The sequence below is a fragment of the Photinus pyralis genome, unplaced genomic scaffold (assembly GCF_008802855.1).
Source record: "Photinus pyralis isolate 1611_PpyrPB1 unplaced genomic scaffold, Ppyr1.3 Ppyr1.4_LG8, whole genome shotgun sequence".
In the NCBI taxonomy this organism is placed as follows: domain Eukaryota; kingdom Metazoa; phylum Arthropoda; class Insecta; order Coleoptera; family Lampyridae; genus Photinus; species Photinus pyralis.
This window is the reverse complement of record NW_022170819.1, coordinates 1808182-1822192: the sequence shown is the minus strand read 5'-3', so window position 1 is coordinate 1822192 and position 14011 is coordinate 1808182. Positions and strand designations below refer to the sequence as shown.

Below are 14011 nucleotides of genomic sequence, written 5' to 3'. Positions count from 1 at the left end.
CTACTATTAGCATTTGTATATTTACCAACGACAGTTATGTGAAAATGTTAATGGACCCCTCCACTTGAAATATTTTATATAAATAATTTTTTGATATCCCTCTAGTTTCCTCAAGAGTTACAATACTCAATGCCGGGACTGATCTCGACAATCAACAGTCTCGAAACCCCGAACGAAGGGCGAGTTACCTATCTCGGGGGCGAGATTCTGCTAATAAAAACTCTTTTGTTTAGAATCTATGTGTGATATCTGAGTTGCGATTCACTGATTTCCACATGCTTTGTTTTAATATTGAATTTGCCCCCTGTAATTTTCCATCTTGCTCTTAAGACAGGGATTTTATTGCACCAAAGATGAGTCACATCCTGTGTAGTTCATCCTTTCTCAGAAGATTGGTACCTGTACATTGTTCCCAAAACCTGTTTTTAACCTATATGTCACCTCTTGAAACCTACATGCTACTTTATTTTGTTAATTTTGTTGTGCATTCACATCATTACAAACAATTTTGCTACACAATTTAAAATTAATTTGCCAACTGATTTTTTTCTTGGTAAGATCTTTTTTCTCATCCTATTTCTGTTTTTATTCGGTGAACTGGGATTTCCAAAGTTTATTCTTGCAATGTATTTTATTTCGATAATCTTCATAATAATATCAATAAGTATTAAATTTCAGTGTTTTATTTACGTTCGCTTCCCAACCGGACTTCAAGTCATAGCGCTAACTAAGGGCGACCCCTTTGATTATATACTACCTTCAAAGGGGGACCCTGCCTTAGGTGCTTGATCACGTGCCACTTTTCGATTAGGATCTGTTTAGTTTTGGAGGGAATAGTCATTCGGGTGGCCATTTTTAAACGTTGCCGGGTTGACTTCATTTCCGTGTTCTTGTAGTGTGAAGTTAGCGTACAACCTGTGGGTTAAGTAAACTACAAGTTGCGTAAAATTATTTAAAACGTCGAAATTTGTCTCTTCAAAAAACAATAATCGCAATAGTCCTCATGCTAGGAAGTGAATAAGTTACTAAAACAATTAGTGGAAGTAACAGAGTGCAGTGGTATGTTGTAGTTCTTCCATAGAATCATCCATTCATGTCAAAATAAAGGACATTTCAGGTAACAGTCAGCTCCGACTGGGTGGTACGAATCTAGCACTCATACGTTGTGTTATACTTAGGCGATTCTTTTGCGTGTTGGGCCATCGCCCGACGCATCCCCACTATTAATATTCTATTAGACCGACTAGTGCCAGTTGGCCTCTCCTGCAGACTCTAGATTGCTCATCTGGGCACAGTCCGTATACCAATATCACGTGTAGGCACTTATATTTGTTGTCAAATTGATTTTTTTAATTAAATGTGTAGTACAGATAATAACAATAATACAAATAGGTAGGTACCAAACCAAAATTAGGTCTATTCATGGAATAAGTATTACCTACATATTCCATATGATCTCTGCTACTGCGAGGACTCTGTATAGCTTTCCTCTCGCTTCAAAATTTCAATTCAACGACATTCTAATTTATTTAATGTATTAATAATAGTAAAAGGTTACTATACCGTTTAGAATCCATATAATAAGTAACAATGTACACATACAGGGTGTCAATTTTAAAACTTGCAGTCGGCCATATTTTTCAAACTAAAGAAGATATTGAAAATCGCGCAAAACCATTTTGGGGGTATCAAGGGGGAACCAGACTGACGTTATGAGTGACAACCCCCTTAACCCCCCATTCCCCCCCCCCCTCTTCAAAAACCCTAAATGGCAATCCCATACTTGTGACACATCGTTGACTTACAGTACAGCTGAACGTGTGGAAATATAATATTCCTTTATGGCTCCGAAAATCGATCATCTTTTAGAACAGCTAGAACGTTATTAATAAGAGACATCCCGGGAGAAATGTAAGCGGCCGATTTGGTCGCTAAATGCGAAGGGGTAGCTTTCCAACGATGTGTCACAAGTATGGGGTTGCCATTTAAGATTTTTTAAGAGGAGGGCTGAGGGGTTAAGGGGGGTGGGGGATTGTCACTCATAACGTCATTCTGGTTCCCCCTCGATACCCCCGAAACGGTTTTGCGCGATTTTCAATATCTTCTTTAGTTTGGAAAATATGGCCGACTGCAAGTTTTAAAATTGACACCCCGTAAAGTGTAAGCTACTTTTATTGGTTTTCATAAAAAATATGCATAAAATTTAAATGAGCGCGGGTGAATTTTTTTTCTTAATTTTGGCAAATCCGCCCCTGAATTCAGATCTAAATCTAAAACGGTAAGTGAATCTGAATTACCTTGTTCTGTTCTAATCATAGAACGAGTTGAACTAAAATTCTATTTATAAAAATTCGCTTAAATGATGCTAGTAGTTTTGCGTGTTACGTTTAGTTAGTTCCATTTAGAGTTCTTTCGCTTTCAAAGTAAGTTCATGGTGTGCTTTTATTTTTGATAATTTTAAAATTGGAATCATTGCGTAATATATGTATCTGATGTATGGTGTGTCTAAGTATAAGCACTGAATACGCATAATATGCACGAGGAAAATTATTGCGTGCCCACCGCTAAGTATAGGTACCGTATTCATTTTTCTGCGCTGCATCTGAATTGGTCAATGAAACATTGTAATAATATCAAAAAGTTTAATTTTCCCGGTACCTATAATCGTATTATCAGTTGCTTTAATTTGCATATCTACTTAACACTGCATAGTCGCGAAGACATGTTTTCCGGAAACCGGTCTTTCAGGATACCGCTATTTTTGATAATTGCATACTTTAACGCGGCGCCTTAGACATTTTGACCGCTTTCCTTTTCAAGTGTCTCCAATCCAAGAGTCATGACGAACAATAAGAGCTGTCTTCAAAAACTTTTCGGAATCGTTAAGAGACTTTAAGGCCTATAATAGTTTTTGGAGCCTTTAAAAGCCAATCGGAGCTGTCGTTCTTTAATATCTTGTCGATAATAATAATCTTTGATACAAATGGAAATGATTTTGTTCTTCTGTAAGAGTGTGATTCGATTATTCTGCAGTTAACTGTCAAAGGAGACCATTTGAAGTGGATTTTATTGTTTTATTTAAATTTATTATTTATTCCCATAAAAATATATGTCTGCAAAGGAAGATATTTGTGTTTGTTTTTTTGTTGTAAGCGGCTCTTAAAATTTGGTTCAAAAGTATTGGTTGTAGTGTACCTACACAACTATAACTCCTATATGGCTCTACGCTTCACTTCACCCTACAATAACAAGCAAATAAAATCAACCCGGCAACGTTTCAAAATTGCCACCGGAATGCTGTTCTCTCCAAAACTAAACAGATCCCACTTAAATTTGAAATCGAACGGTGGTACTTGATCCAAAGTCTAAGACAGGGCTCCCCTACGTTACTTCTAAAAAACGCTATTACCTGAAGTAGGGTAGGGAAGGAACGTAAAATGTTAAAAGCAATATGGAAACTTACATGGGTTCTAAACATAGGTTTCTAAACCGAAGAGTTTGGTCTTCACGCGGGAATTCCAAGGGATTCGCGGTCAATCAGGCAATCAGTGCGTAACTAGTGTGGTTACAAAATTCCTAACCCTATGACTGTCTCAAGGCGAAAAGAAAGATGAAAAAGATTTCAAACAAAAAAAGGGAACGGCATTTTCCAAACACGTACGTAATTCCGCAATGCGAGGTTTGAGATGACCTATCTCAATTTCGAAACAAGGATTGAAAATTATTAAAAAAAATAAAATGTATACAGAACACAAATAAATTATACAGAAATGCAAAGATTACTACCCGCATTAAATAATACAAAAAACAACATACTTTTACAAGATGTTTTCTCGACTACCGCTGAAACCAAGATGACCCTAACGTAAGAATGAGCGTTGGTGCTTTAGAAGACGCATACGTTATAATTACGTTTGTTTCGCACCCCAAAGTTTAACAGATGAGAGAAAGGTAAACACTGGTAACAAGCACTAATTCCACAAACAGTACATCCTTTCCCCATTTCAAAAAGGGTTCAAATAATTAAACACAATCAAATAAGTTTTGAACTGAAAAAATGAGCTAAAAATGCAGAAATCAGGTTTTGTAGAAATAAACAGAAATCCTCTCAAACAGCGTTGCCATCATGACACGCTATAATCATCATACATTTTCTTATCTGTTTAATTTCAACTTAATTATAATTGTTTGTTTTTCACAATTCGTCTAAATATTTTAACATCCATTTAAATCGTTCGAAATATATGTACTATTATTCCCTTCAAAATCATCTCGTGAAATGTGACAAGTTGGCTTACTGTGGTAAACACGAGGACATGATGGCATGCTTACATATAAGCAGCATCAAGCACGGTCGTATACACAGGTCTGGAAACCCTGTTTGTTTTTTATTCTTACATGTCGCAAAGATCAGTATGATTTTTGCATGTCGTCAGATTCGTAGTTCCTCGCTCAGCTACCAGGTGGCGCATGGATTGAAGTTGTCAGGATTTACACGTCATATCGCATAGCCAAAACGGGTATAAGCATATGTGAAGCATGCGTCCCATTAGCGGACATGGCGACTCAGGTTCGAATCCAAGCGCGCGCGTAATTTTTTTACTATACGTTCACTAAATGTATGCGATAACTTGTTTTGCTGCGATGTATATAATACAGAAAAAAAATAAGCGCGTGCTTGGGTTCGAACCCGCATTAGCGACCGTTGTAAACCGAGGCGAAATTGAACTACCTAAGTTATGATCGCCTTGGATACAAGGTTTTAAATTTGTATATCAATTTCAAAGACACATCGACGATTTTAATGCCATATTTCTTTTTCAAATACGCTTTAAAGTTTAAACGCAATTGCGAGACAGGCTGCGGTCAGCTGCGCCGAGCTCGTCTTCGACTGCCGAGCACGTATGAGATGATTTTACTCCCGTCCAAAACGTATCTGATAGAAAAGAAGTAGTCACTTACAAAAACTGGAACCGGAACCGAAACACAGAGCTGAAACCCTTCAAAAATAATTCTATAATCATTGTATATGTATTATAATATATAATGCTATAATTCATATTGGTTCCAACCCCTAGTTAGTAGTGTGGCGTTTCTCTTGTCTAATTTATTGGAATCTTTCAATAATTAGTTCTTAGTTACAGAATAGTTCCAATGTCTTTAGTTGCCGGTTAAGGCGATTGGCACTACTTATTTCAGTTGGCAGTAGTTTAGTTTGTATCTCTATAACCTTTTGAACAACAATCAGCAGTATCAAAATCAAATTGTGGTAATGAAATTTACTTTTATCTAAATTACTGACATAAACCATTCATTAGCGAAATTAAAATGATAATTATTTTAATTAGGTAGAAGGATGGATGTTAAGAAAGACGAGGTCGGCAATGGAAATAAGAAGAGACGGGAGGACAAAGTTAGACGCAGAGATACAAAAGCTCCCGATAATGTATTGAAGGAACTCAACGTAGCATCATTAACGGACCAGCAAAAGTACGACGCTTTGTATTCAAGGTATTCAAATTTGTACGAGGAGTATCGCACTTGCCATTCGTCGCTTAGTCTTTCTGAAAAGAAATGTGTTACGTTGCAAAAGGAGAAGAACCAGTTACAAACGGAACAAAGCAAGCTGGTGTTGGCACGTTCGCGGATGGAAAGTCTGTGCAGGGAATTACAGAGGCAAAACAAACTTGTAAAGGTAACCTTAGTCGATCCCACATTCTCTATCCCAGATGCGGTTCTTGTGTGTCTTTGTTGTTTTAGTGTCAAGCTTGATTAATTAAAGAGTTTTGTAACTAATGAAAAGATGACTTATCACTGTGCACGAATTCTGTGCCTGCAATATTTTTGAAATTGTTTAAATTTGCAAAAAGGTGTAAAAAATCAGGATTTGGTAATGTTAACACATTGGAGTAAGTAGGTACCAAAAAGTGCAAGCTGGGGTTCAAAAACTGTGGTTTTGTGAAGAAAAAGCAGGGTGATACTTAAGGACCAAGTGTCACAGAGTAGGCTCTAAAAAGCTGCTTAACATTTATAACAAGAAAGATTCAAACTATGCTGGATATCAATACAGACTGTAGCAAATTCTTTTATTGTAATTCTGCTGAGCTTTTTCTAATATTAGAAATAGGTAGGTATTTACTAAGGCAGCCAACCGTCGCGTATTCAGCAGAACCATCCCCTAATGACAAAACACAATCCCGCAATATAAAAATTAACATATAAGTCCCGGAATTGTACCAATGCATCCCATAAGACCCGCTTTTTGCTTTTGCATTTGGCAAGTGGGTGTCCCGTCGCATCGCGTTTGCACTTTGCATTACTTTTATTCAAAGCGTTAATGGTGACTGACGACTGACCTGCATAGCGTTTACGTATATAACTTCGTTTTTTATATCGAAATAAAATAAAATCGAAAATGTTGTATAAATAACCTGATTTTGTCTCGCATTGCTATTTTAAAAGTTGGCCGCCTTATATTTGCGCCCCTTGTAAAATTTGACCCAATAAATGCTTTATCTTACAAGGATGAATGGTTTAAATACTTAACTGCGCGCTATCATAAGCTTTTTTGTCATTCAGTATTCCGTTAGTATAGACCTATTTCCTTTCATTCCCTTTCAGCTTCCTTGTGGTTAAATAAAATAGCTTTCAATGCTACATACCATTTCACCTACACAAAAGAATGGTATTACCAAGAAATTTGCACTTAAAGTCATTATAACGGTTTTGAAGAGGTCGATTTTCGGGAATTTATCCTGTGAACGGTGAACCAATTAGTGTACTTTTTTAGGAATGATAAGTGAACCCAAACTAGATATTGGTAAATTTTTTTTTCATGAATTGTAAAGTGATTTTGCAGTTCAGTAATACCATTGTATAGGTCTCCCACCAGATTTTCACTTAAGTACTCGCCGAATCGCAAATATGAATCGGACGCACCGCAACCGAGGCGTTCACTTTGTTTTTATACACGCAAAGGTATAGCAGAAAATACTCCTCCGCGATGGTTTTTGGCTAATTTGTAGAATTTAAAAAAAATCTTAAACGACCTCCTGTTATAAGGGTAAATTCTTCTGAGAACCGCAGTGCCGCCCCCTCGGCCGCCACTCTAATATATTGGGGCTTTTTCACATTTTAAATTTCATTTTAAACTCGAAATTTCTTATTTGAAGTGGAAGTGCCAATTAAAACCTAATTCCTATATGACCCTTCAATGCGTTCATAATTAACAATTACTGTATTTTTTGCAGGAAGAAAACATAGCTAAAATTCGCGAGGAAGAAGAAAGAAGAAAGGAGGTCGCGGCCAAGTTTCAAGTAACCTTAAACGAAGTAATGGGCATGATGCAAGAAACGAACGAAAAAAACATTAAATTAAGGGATACCAATCTAGATATGGCAGTCAAAATTGAATCCGTATGTAAGCAATTTGAGCAGCGCAAAGAGCAGCATTCGAAAATGGAGCAACAAATTGAGTTAGAGAAGCAACTGGCGCAGGCGCAAATATTGAAAGCGCAACTCGAATATAATGCCGGTCAAGAAATGTGGACGCAAGAGCGAGAGATGCTGTTGCACAAAGTTAAAGAGAGCGAGGAAAACTGTAACCAATTACAGCAGACTATAAAGACCTTACAGGAGAATCTAGAATTTTACTCAGGAAAGTACCAAGAGTTCAAGTCATCTATAACCAAAAGTAATCAAGTGTTTGACGATTGTACTAAGCACATTGTTGTGTTAGAGAAAGCGGTAAAAATGTGGAAGCATCGGTCACAGAAACACGCCGAATCCGTGTTGGAATTGTGCGCGAACAAGCAGGTGCAAGAAAAGAAATTGGATCAATTACAAAAGCTCTGTAGGCAATTACAAGCGGACCGTTCTTCTTATTTAAAGTTGCTAAAGTCCAACGGAATACAACCCACTTCTGAGACGATAGTCGACGATCAAATTATCGTACAAGCGACTATGGATCAAATTTCGAAAAATGCGAAGTATTTGAAACAGCTTAAAGACGGTTTAAAAGTATTGGGAGAAGAGCTTAGCAATATTCAGCAGGTCGGTACGGACGATTCTGTGGAAAATGGTATTGACACAGACGTCACGGAGGTAGATGGTGAGGATGAACCCATCGACATTGCGAGTATAGAAGAAGATATTGCGAATAATTCTCTCGATGAGCACAATTCAATTAATACCCTCGAAAGTAATGTTGCTTAAGAGAGTGCGAAGAGACTTTTTTAAGTTCTATCTGCAACGGTGGCAGTGTTGAATCCTCACTTAGTGTTCATCTTACTTTTTATTTTCAGACCTTAGATTTACAAACATAGCTGTAGTTAGTCGAATTAGCTGGTTGTTTTCAGGCCAATTGGTATTGATGTGGAAATTTTAAGTCCTGGCCTTGAGACGCTTTCACAATCACGAGTAAGGTAATGGCCTTGAGAATGTTGTACAAACCATTTCCAGAGGGGCCAAATTTTCTTACTTCAATTTGTTATTAGTAAAGTGTTGCACAGTGTGGGGCCACTTATAATTTAGGCGCCCCCATAACACAATTTATTACTTAGTAAAAATTGCTAGGTTATTGTACACTACAGGAGGATAGGCATTTCCGCCGTGTTCCATACTGTCCATGTTCACATTGGACACCACAAACAGGAGATTATGATTGAAGAATTGTTTGGAGCATCTAAAAGAAACCCAAAATTCCTGTGATATAACCATTTAATTATAAATCAAAAAATCTGTTGTAAATTCAAATGGGAAACTAATATCATTTTATACGATATTCTATAGGCCTGGAACAAGCATTAAATTTGCACAGTTTTATATGTATAAAAATATAACTACAATTTATCTCTCTTCACTTTTGACTTTGTTTTATTTAGTCCACCAACCAGATCCAATTTTGCTGAATTACTCTTTATTCGTATACTACAGGTTTTGGGAATAATGGTGCCTATACAGGGTCATTCTTGACGAGCGTCAGTTAGAAAGATATGGAAAACCTTTGAAAATGAAAATAAACTGATAAGTTCTTTAAGGGTTTTGGCACATGATGAATTGAACTAAAAAATTTTCAAGATGGCGCCCCTACCGGAAGTAGCTATCAAAATTGTTATGTTAAATAGGGATCTATTTTTTCTACATTTTCGGATTCTACCTCGAATTTTGAGTACAACGATACCCAATAGTTGACCCTTTGCTCCAAGGGCTTCGTCGATATTCTAGTTTTTATGTCAAAAATTGAATTTGCAGGGGTAATTTTAAAAATTTATTTCCTTATGGTATGCGTAACCATCTAAAAATGTAAAACTACGTCACTTTTTCAAAGCTCTCAACTTTTTAATTTCCGTAACTCCATTTTTTTAAATGGCACCCCCCATTTTGTTCTTCACCATTGTTTTCCTTTTTCTCAGACCTTTAATTTGATACAAAATGTCAAAAGCTGCTTTAAACGGTTTCCGAGATATTCCATGTTTTAGTTACTTCTTGTGGCAAATTGATAAACTATGTCGCTTGATGTTAGTCTTTTGTTTTTATTATGACAATGTTATGTTTAAACGTCAAATTTTCGCTGCTTGAACTTATACTTCTCGTCAATAATGGCTCGTTTGGGTTACACTTTTTTCCGAAAGATACCCTGACAAGGCGCGACCCACAGAGGCTACAATTCGCAAATTACTACAAAATTGCAGGAATAACGGTATGTTTCAACCACAAGTACAAAAAAGAGCCTGTGGTAGACTCTGGAGAACAAGAAATAATTGTACTGGGATATTTTGCTGCAAATCCAACTGCATCGCTCAATGATATCCGAAGAAAAATTGACATATCAGACACGAGCGTACAAAGAATTCTCAAAAAGCATAAATGGTACCCATATTTGTAAAAAAAGTGTACTGTCTTTACATTATGAACGCAGAATTCAATTTTGTGAGTGGATGTTAGTAAAAATTCAAGAACAAATTAGATTTTTAAGTGATTTGATTCGGTCTGACGAGGCAAAATTCACTAAAAATGGTATGTTGTACAATCGCCAAATCCGGAAGTAACACATGGTGCACCATCAAATAACATGTTTTTTGTTTGTTTGTTTTTTGTGCCATAAAAGGAAATAGAATATTGTGTTACTCATTTTACAATGAAAATTTGAATGCGGAAAGGTATTTGGATATTCTGCAAAATGTCTTAGGCCCCGCGTTCGAAAATATTCCATTAGAAGAATTGGCGAGTGCATTTTACCAACAAGATGGGGCGCCAGCTCATAATTCCAGGGTAATTCCGGATTATCTGGAGCGAACCTTTAATGGTAACTGGATCGGCTATTTAGGCCCTTATTCATGGCCCGCGCGTTCACCCGATCTTACTGCCCTAGACTTTTTTCTTTGGGGAACTATCAAAGATATGGTTTATGCTACTCCACCAACAACAAAAGCTGATATGGAAAGACGAGTTAGAGATGCTTTCAATTCATTAACACCTCAACAGATCCATAGGGCAACTCATGGAAATGTCTTAAAAAGGCTAGAAACATGTTTAAACCAAGAGGGAGGAATAATTTAACACATCTTAAAACGTCAAATGTAGTAGATATTCGTTACGTTACTTTTATTTGATATCTTTTCAATTGTTGAGTTTCTTCATTAAATTCGTAAATTAAAACTTTATTAAAAATTTCGTGAATTTTAATTTGAACGATTCTTCCATGTGTGGTTTTGTTTTCTCATATGACTCTTTGGATATTATCAATTTAAAATAAACGGTTAACTATGGGGTACCGTTGTACTCCAAATTCGAGGTAGAATCCGAAAATGTAAAAAAATAGGAGGCCCCTATTTAAAATAACAAAGTTGATGACTACTTCCGGCATTTCCGGAAGTGACGCCATCTTTAAAATATTTTAGTTCAATTCATCATATGCTAAAACCCTGAAAGAACTTATCAGTTTATTTTCATTTTCAACGGTTTTCCATATCTTTCTAACTGACGCCCGTCAAGAATGACCCTGTATATATGTTACATTTAAAGGTGCAGAAATTTGAGACAGTTGCTTTCAATTTGCAGTTTCAGAGTAGTCAATAATTTTTTCTAAATAAATTGATATGTGTAAGTATGTATATGTCTTTTAAAGACATTCCAACCCTTTGTGAGTACTCTTTTTCGACACTGTTCTGGAGAACTTTGCTTAAAGTATCATGTCAGTCATGTTACATTAAGCAAAGTTCATGTCTCTTAATATAACCAATATCATTGTTTAAATAAAGCATTTAAACAATTGCCAATATCCATTTGGCGAGGCGCGAAAAAGGAACGGCAATTAGATAAAATGTGAAAAACTCAACAGCTTTGTGTTGCGATGAAGGCATTATTTTTACCTTTAATCTCTATGTTAATCTTGTGCATCCTTGTTATAAAGGTGATTTTGTTACACAATTTGATTGATCAGCATCAAAGTTCAAAGAAGGTACTTATAGAAAAGAGGTGGGAAGAAAAACTAATCACTTCATAAAATTAGTTACAGAACCCGTCGTGACTTGAACGGCGACACAGCTGCCTTAGGCCCAACAGCCCCGTTTGTACCTTATTTTTCCTATTTAAAGCAGGACACCACTTTCACAACTATCGTACTCCCATCTCTATCAATTTCAAACGTAACGCCAATAAGGAGCACTTGAGGTGTCCCCTCCTCCATACCAAAATTACGCGCCAAAGGAACGTGCAGCTGCCTCTTCGTTTTCCGCGCTAACGCCGATAAAAAACATTTAAACAAGAAACTAATCCATTCATAAATCATAACAAATCTAAAATGGACAAATATACATTAAAATTACAAATGACGTGCTTATTTGTAATAAATTTATACTAAATTAAAACATTCATACGTACAGGATGGCCCGTCCTTATCTTTGGCATTAGTCCAACCTAAAAAACGTCCTTCTGACGTTTACCAACAATACATAAGATAATAACATGCCACTGCAAAATATTCATACAAAACATGTTTTTTTTTGGAAAGGGCTGTAATGATCCTCGGGCTCCCAGCGCATCTGGCACTGAAAATGTTGACTTACCCTATACCTTACCTACAGTTGGCAACTCTGGGAAAAACTTTGAGCAGTCACCTCTACTTTTTAGCGCATTTCCACAAAAACAAAAGAAAAGTGCGCTATTGTGGCCGCTTTGTCCGTCCGTTCGTCCGTCCGCTCGTTCGTTGAGACGCTACTAGTTCTTTATCTTAAGAGCTATTGTTCTACCTTTTTCGCTATTTGGTTGGTTATGGTGTCGTGGCTTGCACCAAAGAAGGAATTTTTTCTGCGCGTATTACTAAAAAAGTTTTTGTAAAAAAACCAAAAAAACCGTTTTTTACATATGTTCCATAATTTTACACTTTTGCCGTTTATTAACGATCCTAGAGATCGTTTATAATTTTGTATTGCTGTCTGTCGTCTGTCTGTTGGTCTGCCCGTCTGTTCCTTTGTCTATCTGTCCTCTATCTGTCCGTGTGAACGATAACTTTGTTTAGAAATGTCCGATCGCTTTGATATCTCCATCAATTATGAACTGAATTGCATGAAATTCCATATGGGCATAGCTTTAGCCATATAATACGCAATGGCAAACGTTGAGTCGAATCGATTCAAAATTCACAGTGCCCTTTTCGCATCTCGACCATTTATAAACCGCATTGCAAACTTTATTTTATTTATAAAAGTATTTGAATGAAATTTGATACATATAGGCACTTGGAATAAAGGAAAATCAAACGCCAGTTTCAAAGTTTGGTTTTGCGCATGGGCAGTGCCAACTTTTTTATTTATGGAAGCATTTAAATGAAATTTGATACATAAGGCACTTGGAATAGAGGAAAATCTAACGCTAGTTTCAAAATTTGTTTGTGCACATGCGCAGTGCCAACTTTTTTATTTATGGAAGAATTTAAACGAAAAACGAAACGAAATTTCGAAATCGGGCCAAATATGAAAAGAGATTTCCCCCGGGCCACGTAACTTTTTTTGTTAATTTGAAGCAAACAGATTTTGTTACATAAATAGCATCCAAACTCTTAGTCACCACGACAATTTAACAAAAATGTTGTACTGACTAGGAGTTTTGATTCTATTTAATACATTTACAACCACATAATAGATGGATTTATTAACGAGCTCCTAGTTTATGATTTAGGACTTTCTGTCCGCTCGTCTGTATACATGATGACTCGCGAACGATTTCGAATTTTCCAATGATGTTTTCAGTATTATGTTTATTATCATCCGAGGAAGAACTGATTAAATTTTCAATGATCCAGGAGCTCGTTTGAAGTATTTAGTTATCTACATACCTGACAATTAAAAAAAAATTTTACATGAAAACAAAATCGACCATGAATTGGGATGTTCTTACTTAGAAGGAATGCTGATTATTTTCATTCTTTTGGAATTTGTATTTTAGTTAAATGAGAATGCTTATTTCTTTAAACCAAACCTCTGTGGCCGTTTGATAGCGGAAAGCTGTTCGCCTATGATTACAGCATTTTTCTTGAAACGGGTTCAAATTTTTAATATATTATTGTGTTTTTATCACCTTTAAATGAGTTCAATTTTGGTTAGCTTTAAAGTGTATTTTTTGTGTAAAAATTTTTGTTTTTCATTGAAGTTTAAAAAGGGAAGGAGTATGGTAGAAGGAAACGTGGCCACGATATAGAATTTAAATGTTCAATACTCGCCATAAACGTAACCAATTGGATCGATTTTGATTTTGTTCAATGTCATTTAATAATAAATTTGAATTTGTCTACAGGAAAACTGAGCGCCCAAGTTTTGATTTTTAGATTTAAAGAAAAATGGCCAAACTTCCGTAAGGTAAGGGCATTAGAATTTGTGCAAAAATCAAACAGTTTTCGCAAGGGGGGCGGAGGAACTCGGGGGAGGCGAATGGACTATTGCCATTCGTACTTCTTACATAATTCCACTTTCAAGTGAACACCCTGTGTAGCGTAAGAGTGGCATTCGTTTTGT

At 36.3% G+C, this 14011-nt stretch overlaps 1 protein-coding gene across 3 annotated transcripts; it reads left to right on the top strand.

The window, feature by feature from the left end:
- The first annotated feature begins 2132 nt into the window (after positions 1 to 2132).
- LOC116178830 (alpha-taxilin) lies at positions 2133 to 8863 on the top strand. Of its 3 annotated transcripts, none has more exons than XM_031498454.1 (3): positions 2133 to 2278; positions 5349 to 5695; positions 7251 to 8863. In XM_031498454.1, exons 2-3 carry the CDS (start codon positions 5357 to 5359, stop codon positions 8211 to 8213), a joined length of 1302 nt encoding a protein of 433 aa, XP_031354314.1. In that variant the 5' UTR covers positions 2133 to 2278; positions 5349 to 5356; the 3' UTR covers positions 8214 to 8863. The 3 variants fall into 3 exon arrangements, with proteins under 3 accessions (XP_031354314.1, XP_031354312.1, XP_031354313.1); XM_031498452.1 differs by lacking the exon at positions 2133 to 2278 and adding an exon at positions 2314 to 2423; XM_031498453.1 differs by lacking the exon at positions 2133 to 2278 and adding an exon at positions 5191 to 5269.
- Positions 8864 to 14011: the final 5148 nt, after the last annotated feature.

Excerpts from the sequence above, each read along its gene's own strand:
- LOC116178830 (XM_031498454.1), top strand. The coding sequence starts at position 5,357 with ATGGATGTTAAGAAAGACGAGGTCGGCAATGGAAATAAGAAGAGACGG. Across the intron at positions 5,696-7,250 it reads GGCAAAACAAACTTGTAAAG|GAAGAAAACATAGCTAAAAT; the intron begins GTAACCTTAGTC and ends TATTTTTTGCAG.